At 50.6% G+C, this 23,471-nt stretch overlaps 1 protein-coding gene across 2 annotated transcripts in view; it reads right to left on the bottom strand.

Annotated features, from left to right (window-relative positions):
* Lmo1 (LIM domain only 1) overlaps positions 1–21,971 on the bottom strand; it is a 39,680-nt gene extending 17,709 nt beyond the window's left edge. The window contains exon 1 of one of the 2 annotated variants that reach the window (XM_042691586.1): positions 21,914–21,971. In XM_042691586.1, the coding sequence (XP_042547520.1) occupies positions 21,914–21,935 (22 nt within the window). In that variant the 5' untranslated portion in view covers positions 21,936–21,971. Of the gene's footprint in view, positions 1–17,192; positions 17,742–21,913 lie in introns of those variants that run through there. The other variant, XM_042691585.1, reaches the window with a different exon arrangement.
* Between the last annotated feature and the right edge of the window lie 1,500 nt (positions 21,972–23,471).

Raw genomic sequence — 23,471 nt, 5'->3', positions numbered from 1 at the left:
GTACCTGGGGAATGCTTAGAGAAAGCACTAATGATTTCTTCCCCAGTGGTTAATAAATTCACTTCCAGATCAATTTGTTCACGATAGAGCCCGGCGAGCGGAACCGCACGGCGGGCACAGTCGAGTGTGTCTTTTTTTTTTTCTTCAGTATAAATGATTTATTACAATGATTAGCGGCACATAAACAATTTAAAATACAACGCTAATTAGTTTGGGGAAGAAAGGAGGGGAAAAAGCCACCCTGCCTCTCTCCCCATTATGTTCTACTTCCCTAAGTGTGTACTTTTTAATTAAAACCAAATGTCACAATAAATTTAAAGTGTTTTATTACCACTTGGGCAGACTGAGGCAGTCAGGCAAGGCCTTCCTCAGCATCTGCACGCAGGGCCCGGTGAGAATCCAGGCACCAGTGGGGGCGGCCCATAAACTCCCCTGTAGAGGGAGGTCTCTCAAGACTTCTGCAAAGCCCTCCTGGTTTTTGGCTGCCAAATGCAGAGGCTGCCCAGAGGGGTTCCTACCTTCCTGACCACCCCAACTAAGAGCTTCCCCCTTCCAGCTTGCCCTGAGCAGCCCTGAACCCAGCTCCTTCTCCATGCTGGTTGCACAGAGCCTCTTCACCCTCCTTGCAAGCCTCCGCCATTTCTGTGCGCGTGCCAACAATAGAAGTTCTGTTCTAGCGCTGGTTCTAGGGCTGGGAGTTGTAATTGCTGCTTCTATATTTTGCCTGGGGGAATGCAAGATAGAGAGGAGAAGCAACTCAGCCAAAGTCTCCCAGCTAAAAAGAGAGGACTTAGTTAAGTCCGGTTCAAAGAGACAAAGGATGCATGCTTCCACTCATACGTGGAAGTTAGGGCTAAATTATAAATATGTATGGACCTGTACACTGGGTCATATGTATATATGTACAATCATCAGTGAAAGTATGACATATGCAGGAGAGGATTCCAACGGTGCAACTCCTTTGGACAATGAATTTACAGTTTAACAACATGAATACCTAGAAGCTGGAACTTATGGTGTCAAGGTGAAGGGTTCAAAGGTTGGGGGTGGGGCGGGTAGACCAATGGAGAGAGGAAGGGCGAGCAAATGCAGTCATAATATTCAAGGCACAAATGTGAAAATGGAACTAGGAAATGTAGAGGGTTGGGAAAAAATGATGGAAAGGGTAACATGGTTGATCATTGTACTCACTGTACTCATACACTGACATTGAAATGAAACCCTCTTAAACTACTTAAAGATAATAATTTTTAATTTAAAAAAAACCAATGTTCCTGTTTAAAAAGAAAGAGAGAGGACTTTACAAAATCCTGTTTCTCTTCCTCTAGCACACGCAGCCTGAAGCCCATGCATGGCCGTGTCTGATTTCCAGTGCCTGGATTGGACAGAGAACAGTATAGCTGCCTGGTGTTGCTCCGAGACATAGCCAAGGCAGGGGTTTGGTCAGGGACTTAAGAGTCTGATATGTCTGCCATTGACCAACAAGGTGAAGAAATGTGGCCAAGTCCTGTAGCACTTTGTGCTTCAGTTTCCTGGTCAACAAAACTGGTTTTAACAGGGTAAAAGAACCAAAAACTCCAACTTGCAGGGTGAAAGAATGCAAAGAAGTTATCTGGATCTTTGACTTGCTAGTAACTTTTAAAAACCCTGGTGAGGGGGGCTGCTGAGGGAGCAGATAGCAGTACTAACACCATTTCAGAGATGAGAAACTTACAGCAGGCAAGAAAAAGGACTTACCCCCGGTTCTACTGAACCCCAGGAGCCCAGTAGGGGCCAAGCTGCAGGTAATGCAGGTAACTTCCCTTCCAGAAACTCAGATTCTCTCCTGAAACATTCTTGTGTTGTTCATTTGAACTTAAAAGTAAATATCCTCAGAGTTTTCCCATGATGTGCTAATTCTACTCAGGTTCATGAGAAATAAAATAAAAGCATAGATCTATTTTTAAAAAAAATCTTGTACACAAATGTGTGTAACAGCACTACTCTCAACTGCTAAAAAAAATCAAAATGATTCAAATGCTCATTGATTGACAAAGAAAATACGATATGAATCTATAAAAAAAGGATTAAAGTGTGTGACCATAAAAAGAAATAAAGGACCAGCATATACAACACAGATCACCTTGAAAACATGCCAGGAAAGATACCAGCTACAGAACCCAAGAACTATATGATTCAATTTATGTGAAAGGTCCAGCATGGGCAAAACTAGGGTTAGGGAGCAGATTCGTGGTTATGAAAGAAAGGGAATTGCAGAATGACTATCAATGGATACCTAGTTCCTTTTCAAAGTAATGAGAATGTCTGCAAATTAGATAATAATCATACAACTCTATGAATATACTAAAAGCTGCTGGATTGTACATTTTTTAAAAGTTAATTTTGTGGTGCAAATTATACCTCAATAAAGCTGTTATAAAACAAAGCAATGATAAAAATAAATATTCCTTTGAGAAGAGGAGAGAGCAGTTATTTAAAATATAAAGTCTGCCGGGTCTAGCTAGTGGCTTACGTCTACAATCCTAGCTATTCAGGAGGCTAAGATCTGAGGATCAAAGTTCTAAGTCAGCCCAGGCAGAAAAATCCATGAGACGTTTATCTCCAAATAAGCACCAAAAAGCTGCAAGTGGAGGTATCGCTCAAGCGGTAGAACACCAGCCTTGATCAAAAAGGCCAAAAGCACAAAGGCCCTGAGTTCAAGATTTCGTATTGGTAAACAAAGCAAAACAAAACCTACCAAATTCTAGCTAAGTGCTGGCAACCCAAATCTAAAATCCTAATAGTTAGAAGGCTGAGATCCAGAAGATCATGGTTTAAAGCCAGCCAAAGCAGAAAAGTCCTTGAGACTCCATCTCCAGAATAATCAACAAAGTTCTGGGCTAGAGGTATGGCTCAAGTGGCAGAGTGCCAGCCTAGCAGACAAGTTGAGCAAGCATGAGGCCCTGAGTTCAAGCCCCAGGACTGCCCTATCTGTAAAACGGGCATGACTGTGGGGAAGGGGGTCCCTCTTTCAGGACTTTAAGCCAGTAAGGATGCTTTTGGAGAGAGAGCACTAGGGACAAATTAATTCCCTTATGTGGGTAATCCCAGAGGGTGACTTAAAGAGACAAAGCATCATGGCCAGCAGGGGGAGTAAGGCACACGCTATGGCAGAGCTGGTCTGCCTGCCCTGGCTGGGGTCAGAATGAGCAGGTGTTAGGCCAAGACTAGTATGGCCTTCAGACCTCATAAATAAGGGTCCGGGGACAAGCCAGCCTCTTACATGTGAAAAGAGCCCTGTGGAGAGGGAAAACAGCTTTGATCATTTGAGAGGCATATTGAGCTTTGAGGCTAATAGTCACGACTGGGCACAATTCTGGCTCCATGGATTCATCATAGGTGCTGTCTCACAAAGATGCCCCTTCAGGAAACTCCTCCCTCACCCACTAAACTTCTCTAAGCTTCTCTCCCAAAGTCCTAGGAAGACTAGTCTGAGATGACTCCTGGGAGTCAGGAAAGCCCTGCTCAGGAAAGCCCAGTGCCCACCAGCTGGTGAAAACAAAAAACAAACCAAAAACATTAAAGCATCATCATTCATTTGAACTCTGGGTAGGGGACTTGAGGGGGCGGGGAGATACTCTGGGTCCCAATTTATGTGAAGTTCAGAAAGGAGAAGCAGTTTGCCCTGTATCACACAGGAGTAGGGGGTGGTAAAAATAACACTGTGTGAGATCTCACAGTCAGCAGAGCAGGATGAGAATCAAATCCATACTTATTACCTCCCAAGCCAAAAACAAGCCACGACTGTGGCAATCAGTCTCACCCTCATGGAGCTCCTGCTTCTTTAAAGACTTCAAATCTGCCAGCCTCTAGGTCAGAGAAAGACCTTGGGGGTCTTTCTCCCCTGTAGAGGAGACTTCAACAGACCAGCTCTTCTCTGACCACCCCATCCATGCCTTCCTCTGTCAGAAGCCCACACTGCAAGCTCAGAAGGAAACTGAAGGAAAGAGGGATAGAACATGGGCAAAGCTTGAGCTGGAGGAGGTAGGGAGCCATCACCTGTAAGGCTGGAAAGGGGACGAACCCCACCTTCACCTCATACACTTGCTCTGCTGCGAGCTTCGTCTCTTCTGATTTCGTCTTCAGAGAGCAGTGAGCTTAATAAAATCTGCATCTGACCAGGAGTCTCCATTCGGCCTAAAGCCCTTCGAAGACTTCCCATTGACCATAGCACAAAATCTCTACTCGTAACCAGGGTCTACAGAGCTCTTCCTGGCGATGCCAACAACCCTGACCACAGCCGCAGTCCCATCATGACAGGCTGAGCTCTGGCCCACCTTGTCTACTCTCTCTCTGGAACAAAGGAATCCTTAGGACTCCCTCTGCTCCTCTCCTGACCTCCCTCACCTGTTAACCCAATCAGTTACTGTTCATTCAACAAAGACTCACTAAATGTGGGGCTGGTCCCTGATACTTGTACTTTGATAAAAAGTAGACCAACACTTATGAATTTTCACCAAAAAATTCTACGGTATGGGGTTTCAGTTCAGGGCCTTGTGCTTGTTAGACAAGTGCTACATCAATTGAGTTCCCTCTGCCTCCCCCTTCTTACATACTTTTTTTTTGCTTTTAGGCTAGGTTTTGCAGTTTGGGCTCAGGCCAACCTCAGACTAGTGAGCCTCCTATTTATGCATAGCTAAGATTAGAAGCCTGTACTGCCATGCCTAGCCTGTTTTTGAGACAGTCTTGCTGATTTTTTTTTTTTTTTAATCTGAGCTGGCCTTGAACAGTGATCCCCCTGTCTCTACCTCCTGAGTAGCTGGGATTACAAGAAAGTAGTTCTTAATTAGCTTCATTAAGTAAATTAAGCTTCTTGATAAATTTTCTGTTTAATAGTATGAAGCCATTTCTTCTCCTACTCCTATTTTTATTTTATTGGGGTTATTTTCATTGGGATTAATTATTTTTAAATTTGTAAATGACTATTTCATTCATGATCAGTTTTGGGGCTTATATCAAATCTCACAAATGAGAGCTTTTGCTACTGTTGAGATCTCTTTTGTGGCAATTATTTCTACCAAAAAAAAATGTGTCTGGAGCCAACTTGTGCAGATTTAAATTTGACTTGATTCTTCTATCAATTTTTAGTCAATAACATTTTTCCAGGTGCAGTCTTAGCAGTTGCCAGCTTCACTTTTGTGTTAATTATGTTCAACAATTTTAACTTTTTTCCTGGATTCTCTTTTCGTTTTGTTTTGCATTCTCAATAATACTAATGAGATCGTATACTCCTGGATAAGGCACAGTTTCCCCTGATCTGATAAAGTAGGCCAAGCAGGCTGAGGATCAGAGTAGTATGGAAACATCCTAGGGGCAAAGAGGCAAGTGAAAACATTGTTCTCTGTGCTTGGGCAGAAAGCCAGGTTAGAACGGGGTGCCCCAGGGAGCCCTGCCCACTGCTCCCCAGAGCACTGGCCTTGCCAAGAAGAGGTCCTGCAGATGGGGATCAGCTTCTGGCTGGGGAGGGCAGTTGCCTGGAAGAGACAGCCTCCGAATAGAGTTGGGATACAGCGCTGACACCCCAAGCCGGGCTTCATGCAATATATGCTAGGTTCTTCCATGTGCCCACCTGAGAGGGTGGACAAACTGACCACTGAGCTCTGACAGCCTGTTGCTATAACCTCTCGTTCCTGGCCTAATAGTTTTGGTCCTGCTCCAGGGAAATCCCCCTTTGGCTCCTGGCTGAGACTTTCCCTGCGAAAGTCTCAGAGGCAGACCTTCTGTCTGGACTCAAATCTGGCAAGACCAAGAATAGAGGGCCAGGAGCCATGAATGCTCTTCCCTGGGGACTCGTGTCTGAACACCAGGAAGACAAGAAAAGAAAAAGAAACTTCCACAGGGTCCCTTACTGTTACCTTGCGGCACTCTGGCTTCCAGCTTTCAAGCCACCCTGCTCGTATAAATGGGGAAACTGAGACCCAGCAAAGAGACAGGACCTGCTCAAAAATACCCTCCAAGGCTGTGACAAGCTGGGGTGTGGGTTCAGGAGTGGCCCTCAGCTCCGTGCCCCTGGGCAGCTGTGAGAGGGCTCCAGGGCACTGTGTAGGGCAGCTGCATTTCTTCACAGGGAACTGTAGAGCCACCTCAGCCCACGCTGCCTCTCAGGCCTGGCTCCACTTCACCTGACAACGCCTAGCAACAGACAGAAGGGACCAACCCATCTCTACCGAGGGTCCTGTCATCATTGAGAGAAGAGAGGCAGGCCTTGGAAGAGTGTGTCCGACTGGATGGTGTGCTGCCTACCTCTATTGGCCAATGCCATTTGCCTTCTATGAAAAAAAGGAATCCAGAAGCTCAAATCCGTGTGTGTGTGTGTGTGTGTGTGTGTGTGTGAGAGAGAGAGAGGGAGAGAGAGAGAGAGAGAGAGAGAGAGTAGTACCAGCCCCTCTGTAAAGGCATGGAGGAATTTAAAGTATTACCATCTCTCCACCCCTAGGCTCAAGGCAGGCAAGACTGTTCCTTGTCAACTTGATGGAATTTCCCAGGCAAGTGTGTCTTTCCCTCTCTGGGCACAACTTACTCCTTTGAAAAATGGGGCTAGGATTTGTCTTCCCAGCTTCTCCCTTTGTGACGATAAAACAAAAAGAATTTGAGACATCCGGGGTTTTCCTGGCAGGAGGCAGTGACCTGGGAATGGGAGAGAGCTTGTCATTTATGCTCTCTGGGGGATGGACACCTGGGGCCCACGGCACTCCTCCAGAGCTGACCTGTCATGGCAGGCTAAGGTGGTCCCCAACATTTCTGTCTCTTGATATTTATACCTTTACCAGTTCCATCTGCTCCAATCTCTCCCTGAGTGTGGATGGGACTGAGTGATTTACTCCCACGGAGGAAAACACACAACAGTGATAGAACATCACACCTCTGTCTAGGTTATAAAACTGTAGCTTCCTTCTTGTGAGCAGACACTCTCTTGATGGCTTTAAGGAAGCAAACTGCCATGCTGGAGAGGCCCATGAGGCATGGAACAGCGGGCAGGCTGCAGTCAGCAGTCAGCAACCAGCTAGGAGCGGAGCCCCCAGTGCCACAGCCATGAGGAACTGAATCCTGACAGCAGTCAGACGTGGGGCTCTTTCCCCAGATGGATGGTGAGAGGACACTGCGGGCCTGAGACACCTTGATTACAGTCTCTGAAAAGCTCCAACGACCCAACTGAGCTGCTGCTGGCTTCCTGTCCCACAGAAATGAGAAGAATAGACGTGTGTTGTGTGAGGCTGCTAAGTTCTGAAGCAATCTGTCATACCACAATAACTAATGCACCACCACACAGGGCAGAAGGGACCCTCTCTTGGGCCATCAAGGAGCCCTTGGGACAGATCCCTGGCCCCATAGCCTGGGTGTCATGAGTCTCCTCTGGTCTTGCCACACAGTGTTATGAAGATGAGAACCTAGGGGACAGAGCTGTGTACAGTAGGCCATGAAAGTGGGTGGAGCTGGCCTACCTCTCCAGGGAGCTGTATCTCTGGGCCCTTCCCTACTTGGAACCCCAGCTGGCTGGAAGCAGGGAAAGCTTGCCAAGGACATCTGCTTCCACTTCCTTCTAAGCAGCAGAAGCAGGATTTGAACCCAGTCTACCTGACTAAAAACCCATGCTAGTTCTGATTTGTTTTACAAATGGGAAAATCAGGAATCAGAAAGTTGGTTCTCAAGGCACTCACAGGCAACCCCCACCCCCACCCCCCATGGGTCTATCAGCTGACCTGGAGGCTCTTAAAGGAGACAGGGAAGTGGGGATGGATCAGGTTGCCAGCTGTGGATCACAGGAGTCCAGGCCAATGCTGCTCCCACTTGTCTGGTAAGTAGGGGGGGTGGGGGAGATCTCCCTCCTTTCTGCATCCAGCCATTGTGCCGGTGAGCAAAGTTGAATTATTAAAACACCCTTCTGGAGTACCATGTGGATTTCTCTCCGCTGAGACTCAGAGGAGAGGGGTAGCCAATGCCACCACACAATATTAAAATGTCAGGAGTTTAAGGCCTACCTTGGTTGAGTCATAAGTTATCAGCACACAGTGAGGGCCGACAGAATGCCTCCCTTAAATTATTAAGCAGAAAGCGTCAGACTGTAATATTTTGCTAAACCAAAGTACAGACACAGACAAAGATGTCATTTCAATATTTGAAACCAGCAAGTTTAATTTAAAATAAGAGCAAACCAATAAGCTCAGAACATAGCAGCGTATGAGAGGAAAATTATACTGTGAGAGGGGGGGAAAAAAGTGGAAGGACTTAAGAAATTTATAAAAGTAATCTCCAAGTGGAAATTAGAAATCAAGGCCTAGAAACAGAATAACACAAAAGAAATATTACTGTCCACTTTCTAAATCAATATAACACTGCTCCACGCTGGAATTACCATGGTAACTCAAGTAAAAAGAATCAAGCAATTCTTATTATTTCAAAATAAAATCACAGCCTGAAGCCTGGGTTTTATTACAACCACTGATAGATCGCTGGCTTGTATTTATCTGAAATATTGCTTTTCAATCAGCTGGTTTATGAATGTACACAGGCCTCTCACCATCCCACTTACTGCCCCGTTTTGAGGCGAGGGGCCAACCAATGGATTGATTCCCTCCTGACTGCATTTGCATATATGCCTGCTTTAAGTCAGTTCTGCTAACCACAGAGCTTCATCCCCTGTCAGACTGCCCGGTGCCTTTTCAGGACCCTCAGGAAAGGCTGAGAGAGGGGGAAGAAGAGGGTCCTGCAGGTTATCCTCAGCCACCAGTGTCCTTCCTAGTCCCAATTCTGACAGCTAGCAAAAGTAGCTGGCAGAACACAGCAAGCATAGGACTGTGCAAACAGACCCCCTGGGTTTACAGCCCAGCTCTGGCACAAGAGGGCCATGGGGCCTGGGACCAATCATTCAAGCTCTTTGTAGCACAGTTTTCTCACTGGAAAATGAAAATGGTAGGAGCTTCTTCCTAAGGTTGTTTTTAAGTATTAAATGAGATCCTACTGAAGGAACCCCGTGTACTGATTATAAAAAGGGCTCCATATCTCCACACCTCCCAGCCTTCACGATCTTTGAGATACAGCTCTTACCTCCTTCAAGAGTAGAATCTGTTTCCCCACTCTTCATGTGCTGTTGGCCTTGTGATTGATTTTGGCTGATGGGATGGGGAAGAAGTGACATTTCCCATGCCAAATAATGGCTTCAGGAAGCCCAGTTTGCTTCCACTGTGTCTAGACCTGACTCAGCCGGGACAGCAGGTGAACTGATGGACCTGGCTGGATGAGGAGAGACATGGGATCCTGTTACCTCAGCACCAGCTGGGCAGCCATCCTTCTTCCTGGAGTCCAGCTGAGATCAGCCTAAATCACCTGCCCACAGATGTGCCAGCTAAAGAAATGCTTAGTGGTTAGAGCCTCTGAATTTTGAGTGTTCAGTGTTGGTGGCAGAGCAATGACTGATAGAACTAAGGGGCTCAACCTTAGTTTTGGATCCAGTCAAGTGAAAGCTACTGTGTTTTTATGACCCCTAAAGCTGAGAGGCTAAGCCAAAAAGAGGACACTGTAATTCAGGGAGTTATGTCAATTCACTTAGCCATGAGACTTCCCAGTGTACCATGTGTGTATATGGATGGTAGATGCTAGTTAGTTACTGCTCCCATTGTAAAGATGGAAAAATAGAGGCCTAGAAAATTGTCTGAAATTACATAGCACTGAGCTGGGGCAAGAACGCAGGTCTTCTGATTATGCTAGCAAACAGCTCCTAAAGACAGAAGGGCTCTCAAGAAAGCTCAATTGGCCTCATGGGGAAGGAACAGGAGGGAAGAGTTAGTGACAAGACCCAGTAGACCTTCACACTAGGCATCTACCCTGAAGACTGGTCCAGTCTGCTCACTCCTCACACCTGCTTTTAACTTGTCTCCAATTGTATCAATTACTGTGGGCTCCAGCCTTAGAACATAAAAAACACAAAGCCAACCAATAAGAGATATGCTTGCTGTTCAGTGGATATCTCGGAGCATGACCAACAAAAGGAAAAATGGTATGTCAGATAAGGTGGACAACAGGAACAAAGATTTAGAAGGAAATACTGGGAATGCATGGCCCAAAAACCAGTGTGGGCACATTAGACCCACATAGCTTACTGTGATGTTAGGAGAGGTAGTCTGTCTCCTACAGAATGAGTGCCAGGGTGGCAGAGATCTGGCTGTAATGAGAACCAGGAGACAGATGGTAGGTGGGATGTAGGAATGGTGGTGGCAGAACAGAAAGGGGGAGGGCCAGAGTCCCAGCTGAATACAATCCAGTGGTGAGCATAGAAATGTTTAACTAGCAGCTGTCCAGGAAAGAGCTTTGATTTGTAGCTTTTGCCAGTTTCCTGGGTAAAAATATTCCTATCATGGCTAATTTCAAGCTGCTGATGTGATGTGATGTCACTGAACTCAGAGATGGAAGAGATCACAACATCAGCTCCTTTTTCTTCCTTTTCTTTCCTTTCCTTTCCTTTTTTCTTTCCTTCTTTCTTTTCTGGTACCAGTCCTAGAACTTGAACTCAAGAGCCTGGGTGTGATCTCTGAGCTTTTGGGCTCAACACCAGCATTCTATCACTTGAGCCACAGCTCCACTTCTGGCTTTTTGGTGGTTAACTGGGGAATCACAGGCTTCCTGCCTGGGCTAGCTTCAAACCATGATCCTCAGGTCTCAGCCTCCTGAATAGCTAGGATTACAGGCATGAGCCACCAGTGCCTGGTACATTAGCTCTTGCAAGCCACAGGAGTCGACTGCATGGTACAGTCCTATCCTGAATATGGATCTGACAGGAAGACTCTAGCAGGAGCTTGAGGAACTAGGCCTAGGATGGGAGGATTCCTGCATGCCTCAGTGTCCTTCAAATTTATGTGGGCCAGAGCTTGGCAGGCAGGATAGGCTACATACCACATGCACACCTAGGGCTTCTCCAGTTCACAGGACAGACAGGTTCTGGGCCTGAGGACAGAACCACATCCCCTGGGATGTCAGTAGGTCAGCGAAGGCCATGACTGGGACACCTAGACATACTGTCCCCGTCTAACTGTTGTTCCCTCTCATTAGAGTTTTCTAGAGCCCAGCTTCATAATGCCTTGGGGCCAGAGCAAGACAGCATCTGAAGCTCGGAGATCAAACTCTCCACATAAAACCAGGCAACTCTCTTGTCCTCTGAGTATTAACCTTCCCACAATAAAAATGGAGGGATTTGCAAAGGGTGATCTTGGAGGCCTTTCCCATGATGCTCCCCACCTTGGGGATATGAACAGTGGTGAGAAGTAAAGCCCATCAGTCTGTCAGCCTCTCCAAGGGCAATGAATTAACTGGATGAGGAAGTGCAAAGGCCCAAGACGCATCAGGGAACAAAGTACTGAACTGGACCTAGGATTATTTCAGAGCATATGGAATCAGTACACAAAACAATGTTGTTCACACAGCGACTAGGATGCTTCCTGTTGATCAAGTGTGTGCAGTATCTCATTTAGTCCTGTTAACAACCTAGATTTTAGGTTTTGTAAGGTTTTTTTTTTCTTGATATGTAACTTAGGCTGGCCTTGAACTTGAATTCCTTCTGCCTCAGACTCCTGAGTGCTGGGACTCCAGGCATGTATCCCCACAGCCCTTGTTTTTAAGATGGAGTTTTCACTCACTTTTGCCTGGTCTGATCTTGAACCATGAGCCTCCTGTTTCCACCTCCCTAGCAGCTGGTGTTACCAGCATGCGCTACCATATCCAGCTCCTTTTTAATCTTAATGTCCCCAACCAGGGCTTTCTGGGGTCACTAGAGACAGATACAAACAACAGCTTTGGCCTCCCTGCTTCAAGGAGACGCTCTGTCCTGTGTGAGGAACAGCTCTAATAACAAGTTTCTAACTCTCTGGGCCTACATCCCCTGAGGACCCCAACATAGCATCCCCTATCTACACCCCCACAGCTCCGTGTTCTGTTCATCCATCCACAGACATTTCCTAACTCAGGCAGCCTGGAGCTGGCAGCCCAACTGGGGCTACAGCAGAACCTCCTGTCTCTTTCACCCACAGCCACAGAGGATCGGCTACCAAAAATGCTCACTGGCAATCATCCATCTGTTCCAAGGGTGAGAAGCCAAAATAATCCCCTTCTAGACCCTGCTGACAAATGAAGCCTGACCACAGGCTCCTTAACTCAGAGAAAGTGTGACTGGACTGTTACCTGGTCCAATTCAGGGACAATGGTTGGGGCAAGGATTCAAGTCCCAGGAGGATGAGGGACAGGACCAGCTCTAGGAAAATGCACATTTTCATGTGCTAAAAGCATCTTTGTGGGACGCATTCAGAGGGAGATAGCAAGATAGTAAGGCTGTTCTTGCAGGCACAGAGGGTAAGTGAGTGGCCACATCAGCACTGAGCCCCGGCAAGCAAAGGGTGAAGCTTTTAGGCCAGCAGCGGCCAGTGATCTCAGCTTTCCCCAGTCCTAATGCTCCTGAAAGGCTCTCTCCCGCTCCCTGTAATTGGGCATCAGTAGTTAATGCAGTATTGACTGCATTACACGCTCCCGTGCCTCCCCTCGCTAATGCCAATTGCATCACCTTGTACAGTCACCGGCTTGCTTAGCCAATAGCCGTTAAAAGCAATCCAAATCATGAATCATACGGGAAACTTTTAGCAAGACACCGCCATCCAAGGAGACAATTTACAGTTGAGTTAATCTGGGTACATTAGCGAGACATGGATTCTGGACGACAGACCAATTTATGTTGTTTCCTTGTCCCCCCCACCCCCTGTTAGTGCTCTGTGTGGGCAAATGAATGAAAGAGCAGGGAATTGAGAAAAACATCTGCCTCTTTACCCAGGGCTCCAAGGGAGATGGGGCAGGCCCGGGGGGGGGGGGGGGGGAGCAGGAGCCCCATCTTCACAGACTGCCTGGCTGAGTTTGGGCAGGAAGAAGATGTGGCTGTTCTTCTGCTCAAGATCTGTGTTGCCTCATTTCTAACATTGAGGAGGCGCTGCTGCTAGGGCTGAATAGGGTAAGTGCAGGTGGAGGCAGCCTGCCTTATAGGCACTGGGTGAGTGCCAGGTCTGGTCCCCCACCCTGCCATCCATACAAGGACTTGACTAGCTCCCAGCAGGCAGCAGTGCACACTGGGCCCCGCCTCCTCGTTTCTGGCATGGTACAGCATCAGGACCAGCTCCCTGCTTCCAAGGGAGACCCAGGGACACATCTAGCAGAAGAGGCCACCCAGCACTCTGTAGTCTAGAACATGATGAGATGGGCCAGAGGTCCTACCAGTGAAGACGCAAAGGCTGATCGAGTCACGCATAGCCAAATGAACCCATTCAGCTGCAGATGCCATGCTTCTACTGGTCATTAACAATTGAAGACTTCACCGCCTGGTCCTCCTCAGCCCAGCTTTAATCTCCTTAAGCATTTTTTTCACTTATTACAAAATGCCCTACGAATTATGTATGGTGTTGAGTGCCGCGATCTGCCCTCTGCTTCCTGTGGTCACTCCAGCCGTCCCACAGGGCCGTGACAGAGATGGTTTATACCCAAAGCATCCCTGCCCCAGCATGTACATAGGACCATGTCAGCACCTCAGCCCTCAGCATCCTCTCATTTCAGACCCCAGTCTTGCTGTTCTGTCTCTACTCAGAAGCTTCTTCCTCAACAGCCCTAATTTGACTTTCAGGGTTCAGGTAGCAGCCTCCTTTGCCCCCCACCAGCAGCCCCACAGCTCACAGGTGCCAGGAGAAGGGCTGTTTCTCCGGGAAAGTTGGAGCTCAGCTCCCCTTTCGCTGACAGGCAGACCCGGCAGCATTTAGAAAGCTCAGACCCTGAGTTCCAGTAAAGGGAAGATGGCTAGGCCAAGAACAAGCATCCAAATGAAAGCAATTAATCTTAAAACCCGAAGTTTAACCGTTTGCAAAACAGATCTTTCTGTCTCTGTGGTGACCCTTCACTACTCGACCTAATGGATTACTTTATTAATAATGCACTGTGCTTAAAAGCAAAAAAGAAAAAAAAATTCTGACGATTCAATACTTCAGAAAGTCTCTTAAACCCGTTGCTACGGCAAAACGATTGATATTTTATTATCTTTCAGAAGTGCAACATGAAAGCCCTGCAGCCCAGCCGAGCGGGAGCTTTGGTCCTCAGCAGCTGGCAGACGCGACTTCAACCAGAGGGGCCCCTGCCTCTCCTGACAAGATGCTGTCAGGTGGAGAAAGGGTATTGGGGGTAGCTAATAGGAGCCCTGAGTCCCTGCTACAGCCAGACAAAGAGTGTTGAGAGAATCCTGAAGGATACATCCCTTAGGACCTTCAGGACTGAGGCTGCCACCCAACTTAGATGGCCACCTGCTGAGAGGGCACAGTGCACAGGAAGTTAGGTAGTATGTGTGGAGGGGCAGGTGAGTAGACCAGAGCTTTTCTTCATCTCCCAATGAAAGTACCATCTTCAAGGTTTCCGGTAACCGAGGGAGGCCAGATTCTTATTAAGAAGCAAGGGGTAGATTTGTTTTTTTGTTGTTTTATTGGGGTTGTTTTCATTTTTGTTTTAGCAGAAAAGTTGCTTTTGAAGGGCAGCTCTAGGCTGGACAGGACAAGAATGTGCCCAAGCAATTGTCACTGCTCAATAGTGTCAAAAGTGGGTGTCGTATTGTTTAGATTGAACCCCTGGAGCATACGGGGCCTCTTGAAGTCTCCTCTGCAGTTCTGATAGGAACAAGGGGTAAAGTAACATACATTCTAGGAGGTCGAGGTACACTGCAGCGTGGACTTAAGTGCAACCTTTAGCATTATCATGGAGCCCAATGAACTTTGGGGTATCTGGACAGAGATCTAGCTCCAGACCCTGGATGGAGAAAAGGGTACCATACCTCCAGAAAGACACCCATCTTCTTGAGGGCTCCCAACTACACAACTCAGGGTAGCTCATTCCTAGCCTAGGCCCAGGGAGCCAAGCATACCAAAAAATCTTAAAGAAGGAAGCACACTGATTTTTAAGGTCCCTACCACCCCCAAGACACCAGAGAAGGACCTTACATACTGACTTCTGCAAGCTCTTCATTTTTATAGAGAAGGGAAGTCCAGAGATAAGCATGGTTGGCCAGAGGTAACACAGACAGTTAGAAATTAAAGAAGCCAAAGCCAGGCACCAGTGGCTCACGCCTGTCATCCTAGCTACTCATGAGGCTGAGCTCTGCGGATCATGGTTTGAAGTCAGCCTGGAGAGATAAATCTGAGAGACTCTTATCCCCAATTAATCACCAAAAAGCTGCAAATGGTGCTGTGGCTTAAGTGGTAGAACACCAGCCTTAAGTGAAAAAGCTAAAGGACAGCACCCAGGCCCTGAGTTCAAGCTCCAGTACTAACACACACACACACACACACACACACACACACACACACACACACACACACACACACACACACACACACACACACACACACACACACCAAAAAAAACACATTTTTTTTCAGGAGCTAAGTCAAATCCTCTTCCCTCCCTGTTTGGCTTGACCCCAGACTTCTTCTCATTTTTATTCTATTAAAAAATGTCACTAACCCAGTCCTCTGATGACCCATTCTGGGCTCCAGGGAAGGGTCCGTGAATGTAGAAGAACATGTTGAACATGGATGTCTCATCCCAGCCAGCCCAGATGCATTTACTTCTCTTTCTTCCTCTCTTCTGACACATGGGCCAGGAGTTGGCCATCGTGGGCTACCAAACTCAGGCCTCCTCTGCATGTCGCCTGCAGCCCGCAGGCTAGAGGCTTTTGAGGATTGCCGCCCCACTGATGCTTCAGAAGGAAGGAATAGGTAAGCTGAGGCATCACACAGCTAAGTGAACCCTGCATGACCTTGAACAAGCCACTTAACCAATGACCACATCAATAACACCAGGGCTCTGGTAAGCAAACGGTACCCCCATCTAGGGAAGGACAGCCGCCACAGTTAGCCCTGGGCATGCTGCATGACTCCCAGCCACCATAACCTTTTGGGTCTGCATCAGAGAAAAATGCCAGCAGCAGTGTGGCTGCCAGCGCTCACTTCCAGCCCTTCCTACAGCACCCACAGACCACACACGCCTCACCTACAGGTACCAGGAGCCTGGGACTGCCAGAGAACCTGCCACTCTAGACTCTGGGATCCTCTCTTAGGTCACAGGACACACACCATTTTACCCCCAAGGGGACTTGGATCCCCACTTTCTAGGTCACGTACTGCAAGATTCTTCCCCAAGAGAGGACGATTTTGGGGTCTCTGGGGCCACCTGCTAGTATCTCCCCGCAGCCATAGATAGATTCCTGTGTTCTGACCACTCGGTCCTGTGGTCTTCTAAGGATGCGCAGAGACTGAACTACAGTAGGTCCACACCACTCTCCCCAGAGGACCGCCCCCCCCCCCCTCCTGCTGGGGTGGCTACTAGCCTGTGATGGGACACTTTCTTCTGTTGGGCCAAACTCCCACCTCCACACACAGGGAAGCACAGAGGCAGTGGGGCCAGCACAGGAAGGTGTGGCTCTCACCGAGTCACACTCGTGGGCAGCGGCCCCCTGGACGACCCAGATGGCCTTCCCTTCTCCTGCGGGGCGGGGCGAGGGGGGGGCATCCTGGCTTCCTGCGCCAGTCCTCCCGCGCTCAGGCCGGGCCCCTGGGCTCTTGGAACCCGGATTCCCCTTCCAAAGCTGATTTGCTGTGGCGCTCAGCGCCTCTCGGGTTCCGCGGCCGGCTGGAGGGTGACGGCTGCGGGGAGAGGAGCAGCCGCAGAGCCCACACGCTCCACGCCAGGCGCCACGGCGCGAGATCGGAGAGCAGCTCGGAGCCTGCACGCGGCCCCGCGGCGGCGCAGCACACGCCTCCCCCGCCCTGCGCGCACCGCTTCCCCAGCTCGCTTCCCCAGCTCCCCGGGGCCCCCAGGGCGCGGAGAGGGGGGTGGGGGGAAGGATTGCGCGCGGCCTCGGGGAGCTCGATCCACGATCCACCCAGCCCGTTCCTCCCCCCGGGGGGGCCTGTAGCGGGGACACCCCCCCTCCCCCGCGGGGGAGCTCCGCTAACCACCGGACACAGCCCCGCACACCCGCGCGCGCGCGCGCGTGCGCCCCGTGTGCGTTCCCGCGCGCCGCGGCGGGGGGCGAGAGCGTGGGGAGGGGGCGCCGGTTCTCCCCCCCCTCCACCTCCCCGCCCGCCACCTACCGTCCTCCTTGTCCAGCACCATCATCTCGGGCGCTCCGTGTCCAGCCGCAGCTCTCGGCTCGGCCCGGGAAGGGAAAAAGGCGCCGACTCCCGGGCGCGCTTCAGCGGGGCGGGCGGCCGGTCCTCGGGCAGCGAGCGGGGCTCTAATTACCCGCTTGTCCGGCTCTTAACCTAGATTGCACTCAGCTAGAATTACATTCAGGAGTGAAGCACTTCGCAGATACAAAAGCAGTCTCACCTACTTTTGTGCCTCAGAATTGCAAGGAACTACGAACTGCAATTTAGAGAGAAGGGAGAGGGAGAGAGAAGGGGGAAGAGAGAGGATCAGAGCCGTTTCTTTGATTCTCACCTTCTAAATGGCTCAATTTGCCCAGTATAATCTGTCTTAATGTAATTGCATTTGATAGCTCATAACCCTGGCTCTGGCAACGACACAGCTTTCAGCCTCATAAAGTGTTTTCCCCTCGGATTTAATCTGAATCTCAATCTAAAATTATATTCAAAGAGATGAGGGGGGGGGATCTCGGCGGCCGTCTCCCGCTGCCTTTCTCCCTCAATGTATGAGGTTTTCACTCCTGCTACTGAATAAATGCACGCATTTCCCGAGCCGCCCCCCCCCCTCCCTCTCCCTCCCGGGTTAATGGGGAGTGGAGACGCGCCGCTGGTCGGCTCCGCAGCGCCATCTGGAGGCCTCGCAGCCACAGTTCAGCTCGGGACTCCATTCCCGTCCCAGGACCCAGAGTCCCGGTACTCCCAGCCCCTCAGGCTAGATTTCTGCTTCCTCACGGGAGAGAGGTTTCTCAGATCTCGCCCCCCCCCCCCCCTACAAGCTGGGCCTGGGGTTTCTGGTGGAGTTCAGGACTGTTGAGCCAAAGTTAACCCTCTGTGGAACACGAAGCCTCCCACCGTGAGTCTTAAGGCACTACCTCTGAAGGCTCCTGGCTAGAACACCTATATTTCGTGGAAAGGGACGGGAGGAGGAGGGGAGGGCACTGTCTCAGTTTCTCTCTAAGTAAGTATAGCATGGTATTCAAGGCTTTTCTTCCACAAGTATTTATTGAGCACATATTACATGCCAAGCATTATTCTGATGGGCTGAGAACAGAATAAAGATTCTTTTGCGGAAAGTGATCGTTCTTGTTCTGTAGCTCATAAGGCAGGAAGGGAGACAGCGTCCATCTTCTTTTCTCCTGGACCCTGCTTCTCCGCTCTAAGTTTGGTGCCGAGGCTGTCTCCTCCAGGAAAGCCACTTACTTTAAATACAAGTGCTTGTATTTTCCCCTAGACAGCGCAGAACTTCAAGGAGGAGTGGAAATAATGGTTTGTGGGGTTTTTTTCCCTCCAGCCCAAGGTGGTCTCCTGAGGGATATGTCCTGATCTTGGTCCTGGTAGTTGTCTTTGAAGTCAAGACCCAGGCAAGAAGAAAATGGAGGTCTCTGGAGGGCTACCAGATAGGATTCTGTCCTTTCATTGCCAATTAATAAACATCAAACCCTAGCAAGTCCCCTTTTCTCTCTGAGCCTCAGTTTCCCTATTTGTGAAATAGGAAACCTATTCTTTCAGTGTCTAAGGTTGCTATGGGGATCTGATAAGATAAGGCGTAAGACTGTGCTTTGTCAACTGTGGTGCTCTGGACAAAAGGGAATGGGAGTTATCTGGTACAAAGAAGACCTGGAGGTGAGGTCTTGCCCCTTATATCCTAGGAGGCTCCAGTTCTTGACAGGAGTGGAGAAGAAGGGGCTGCGGCCCATCTTCCTCTCTCCAAAGTCTAGCTTTGAGGAAATACAACTGTAGCTGCTTTTAATGAGATGCCTCATCCGCTGCTCAGAGGGTTTCACTTTCCCCTTCATCTTAAATACTTAATCCTAATAGTCCTTGAGTATATTTGATGTTAAATATATCATTTTGTTCCGACTCGCCATCCCTTAGGACTGCAAGCTTGATCTCTCCCCGGCCACTGCAGCCACTGCAACCAGAGTTCTGCCCCCCCCCCCAGGCCTGAGGGAGGCTTTTGCATTGCTGCCACATTTGATGCCCATGTTGGCCTGTGCTGGGGGCCAGTCAGTGTAGCAAGTATGGGGCCTGGCAAGGGCAGCTTCTTGCTGCAGAAGCCTTTCTAACCTATTTGTTCCAATCGAGGCTGCAACCTGACACCTGACCCCCCAAGGACCATTTCTTATCCTCAGGACCCACAAAGCAAGATTGGGACCACTTTCCTACTCTCTTGTCCATGTACTGTGTCTGGACATTTTTTTGTCCTAGCACTAATTCACTCCATTCTCCAATGTACCCAATTAACAGCCACATGGCTGGCATGCGTGAATTGCAACTTCTGTGCCCCAAGTGAGGAATACTAAGGTATGGGTTGCAGAAGTAGGTGGGGCATGCCAGTAGGGGCCTGGTGCTCTCTGCCTCCCAGCTGAGTGCATGGAGCAACAAGCTGACCTAGAGGGAGGTCTGCTCAGCTACCCAGCCAGCTCGACGCTGAGGGTTTGAGTTGCTTGAGTGCTCAGCTAGGAAGGGTTGCCAGAGCCAGACATGAGCCTCCTCCCCAGCTCTTAGGGAAGTCCCATCCCCATGCTCACCCCCACCCAGGTGAGGCTCAGGACACACCCACAGCCTGGGAGTGGAATCCTCAGTTCCCCTGAGGCTGAAGAAGCAGCTTTCACTGAGCACATTCCACAAGTGAAGGGCCTGTCCTCTGATTTCAACATGCCAAGAGTGTTCCAAAATGCCCTTGAAATGCCTCTGGGGACAGCAGGGTGACACCAGTGGATCAGCCCCCAAAATTACTTCGAGGAGAAAGCGGGTGCTATTCACAGCCTCACAAATTTCTGGGCAGGTCCCAGTAGCTTGGAAGAAAGGTCCAGAGAACAGGTTCCTGCATTTGAGGGTAGGAGTGAGAGAAAGAAAGACCCCAGTGCCGGAAGGCCCAGAAGACTAGCTATTCCAGAACTCTTCTATGGAGGCTGTTGGGAAGCGACTCAATCTGAAGGCCCTGCTCTCAGCACAAGGAAGCCCTCTCCAAGAGAAGGTGTTAGGTGGGCCTCACAGGTGATGTCTGGAGACAGAATCAGGGTGCCAAATGTCCCTTCCCTGAGGCCACTAAAAGCTTACAAGTGAAAATGAACCTGCAGTCCTTGATCTTTGCGGTGGGACCAGCATGCCTACTAGCCAAGTTCACACGCCCTGCCTGCTTTGTACACCGAAAGCAGCACCACATAGGAATCTGCAGCCAGCTAGGGTGAAGAAGCACACAGTTGGCAAACTCCCTCTAGGTTTCTAGAGTGCACAGTCTTCAGAAGCTGCTATTACAGACGGTTAGGCCTTGCTGAGTGAGGCCTAAGTTAAATCTGCATCCCAGAAAATAAATCTATTGTACTCCTTGATGAAGGCCAAGGCACCCCTGCTCTGAGACAACTGTTGACTGTAGACTGATCCAGGCCTGCCCTGGGACTGAAAAATTACCTATGCTGCAGGACCGTCAGTATTAAAACCCACAGTACTAGGCAAAGCAGGATAATCTATGTAAGGAAACTGAGTCACGAGGGTATCCAAGTAAGGAAAGGGCAGAAAGTGAACTAAACAGCCCAGTAGACTTTTATTTCAGGTAAAAGCCTGAGAGGGAGGCCAGAGTCTCATTTCCTAACGGTAGACAACCACAAGACTGTTAATAGGGTCGACACGGGACAATGCCAGAGAAGAAGGCCTGGCAGCTAGATCCTTTCCACAACACCAAATCTCCCAGCCTCTTGTCCACCACATATATACTCCAGGCACTAAGGGACTGTCCCAGCTCCCGAGGCCCATTCCAGGCCAGCCGGAACTGAGTTTTCACAGACTCTAGCAATGGAAATAACATTAATTGGAAACAATTTTGTGAAGACCGAAGCTTACTGCAGTTTTGGGGGTGGTGGCTCTTTAAGAAGAGAGAGATGAGATTATTAATACTAATTTACCACTAGGGAACCTCTCAATGGAAGGACCTTGAGAACCTCCAACTTCACTGGCTTCAAGGGAAATTGCCTCTGTCTGACCTGGTATTTGGACCTTTTACGTGGTCTACCCACTACGCTAGTGAGCCAGACACCTCCCAGCACAAGCTGGGTGAAGGGGTGGCATGTTTCCTCCTCACCCCTGCAAGAGCGGAGTCTCACAGCTACATGGCCCTAGACCTGAGGGACCCCCCAGGATCATGTAGCTTGACTGCACCCTCACCGCAAGCTCCCGGCCATCCCCTGGAGGACCCCTAAAGGGGGAGGGGGTGCAGGCAAACAGTCAGAAGGGCCCAAAGACTGGATGGGAATGCCAACGGGTTCTCCCAGGAAGCCCACAGCATAGCGCGGGTCGTAGAGATGCGCAGAATGCCTGCAAAGCCGCAAGAGCCAGAAAGAAAGTTCCCGGCCAGAGGGTGGGGGTGCGGATGCGGGGTTGGCGGGCTCCAGGGTGCGGGTGGCACTTCCTCCTCCGGGGGAGGGTCGCCAGGGCCCGAGCCTGGCACCCACGACCTGACCCCACACACCAGCGCACACACAGCCGGACGCCGAGCTTCCGGGAAGCGGCCAGAGCAGGCGCCGGGGGCGGCCGGCGGGGCGGGGCGGGGCGGGGGGCGCCGCCGCCGCCGCCGCGGGGACGCGAGCGCTGTGAGCGGAGCCCGCGCCGCCGCCCACCGCGCGCCTGTGCGTCCCCGGGCGTGGGCACCGCGCGGGCCGGGCACCTACCGTCCTCCTGGTCCAACACCATGGTTCCCCCGAGGTCCCTGCCAGACGCGGGCAGAGGATGCAGAGACGTGCGGGGCAGTTCCTCCCCGCCGCCGCCCGCTCAGGCTGCTCCCGCCGGCCCCGCGTGGGCTCCGAGCCCCCGCGTGCCGCGGCCGCCGACGGGGGCGGACGGACCGGCGCCCGCCTGGAGCGCGGCCCCGCGGGCAGGAGCGCGGGAGCGGGGAGCGAGGGCGCGGCGCGGCCTGGGAGCGGAGGGCGGGCGCCGGGGCGCCGGGAGGGGGCGGTGCGGCCGGTGGGGCTGGGACCCAAGAGCCTCGGGAGCGGCCGCTGCCCCGGGCCGGAGCCGAAGCCACTGCCGCCGCAGCCGCCGCACCGGTTCTCCCGCAGCCGGCCGCACCGGCTTCAGCAGAGTGCAGGCAGCATTTCCCAGGGCCCCTCAGATTCCCCTGTTAATTAAATCAATTCATTATGCTCAGATCTGATTAGCGGCCCTTCCCCCCCTTTGAATCAATTATTCAATACACAAACATAATTGCTTGGGCCAGAGGTGCCCGCCATTAGCTTATTTAACTCCAAGGACACTAATTACCCGCAGGGCACGGGAACTTTTCTCATTAATTCTGACAAAACACAAAAGCACAGCCAGAGTGTGTGCGTGTGAGGGACTGTGTGTGTGTGTGTGTGTGTGCTCGCGTGCGTGTGTGCGTGTGTGTGCCCGCATGCCAGAGTGGGGGGGGGGGGGACGGGCAGGCCACCGTGTGAACTCAAGACGGGAGACCAGGGTTGGCCTGTGTGCGCGATCGCGGGTGGGAGTGGGTGGCCAGCAGCCAGGGATGGTTCCACCGTGAGTTTGGGACTCCCTGCCTTGAGATTAAGAAGCACCCAGTGGAAGGCTCCCATAGGGCATCCGGCCGGGTGTAGCCCTGGGGCCTTAGGACGCAGCACAGGAATGTGTGGCCTTTGCCAGTGTGACTCTAGATAGCGCCACAGACAGGCCATGCTTTCTTCTTGCACTACTGCCCCAGCCATGGCACTGTACACACAGACCCACGGGGAAAGTACAGGCTGTTAGAAGAGGTACAGGAGAGATGGAGAGCGATGCTGGACCCAGGCTGGGCTACGGGACCCACCATTACTCCAGGCACCTGCTCCTGCACTGGCTGAGCTTTGATTGACCACCTCTCCCCCCCCCCCCCATTCCACCTCCCCCACACACACCCATCTTCTCTTCACTGCCCAGTTCTAAACCCTGAGTACCCAGTCCCTCCCTTTCCACTCTCAATACTGCCTCCACACTCCACCTTTATCTTAAAGCTCCCACTTCCTTTTCCACATATGTTTGACACTCAGGCACAACGCCCCCCCCCCCCCCAACTCCACCCACCTCAGGCCTAGCCTAGTTTTCGCCTGTGACTCAAGGCTGTACAGAGGGTGTGCCTATGGTTGACCAACTTCTCCACATTTTACCTCCCAGGAAATCTCTATTTAGAGAGCTGGAGAGAGAGAGCCCATAGAGGCTGGGACACAGAGGGTAATTGATTCCCCCAAATTAGGTTTC

This window comes from Dipodomys spectabilis, unplaced genomic scaffold (assembly GCF_019054845.1).
Source record: "Dipodomys spectabilis isolate Male_0828 unplaced genomic scaffold, ASM1905484v1 ptg000145l, whole genome shotgun sequence".
NCBI lineage: Eukaryota > Metazoa > Chordata > Mammalia > Rodentia > Heteromyidae > Dipodomys > Dipodomys spectabilis.
This window is presented reverse-complemented; position numbering and strand designations above follow the sequence as displayed.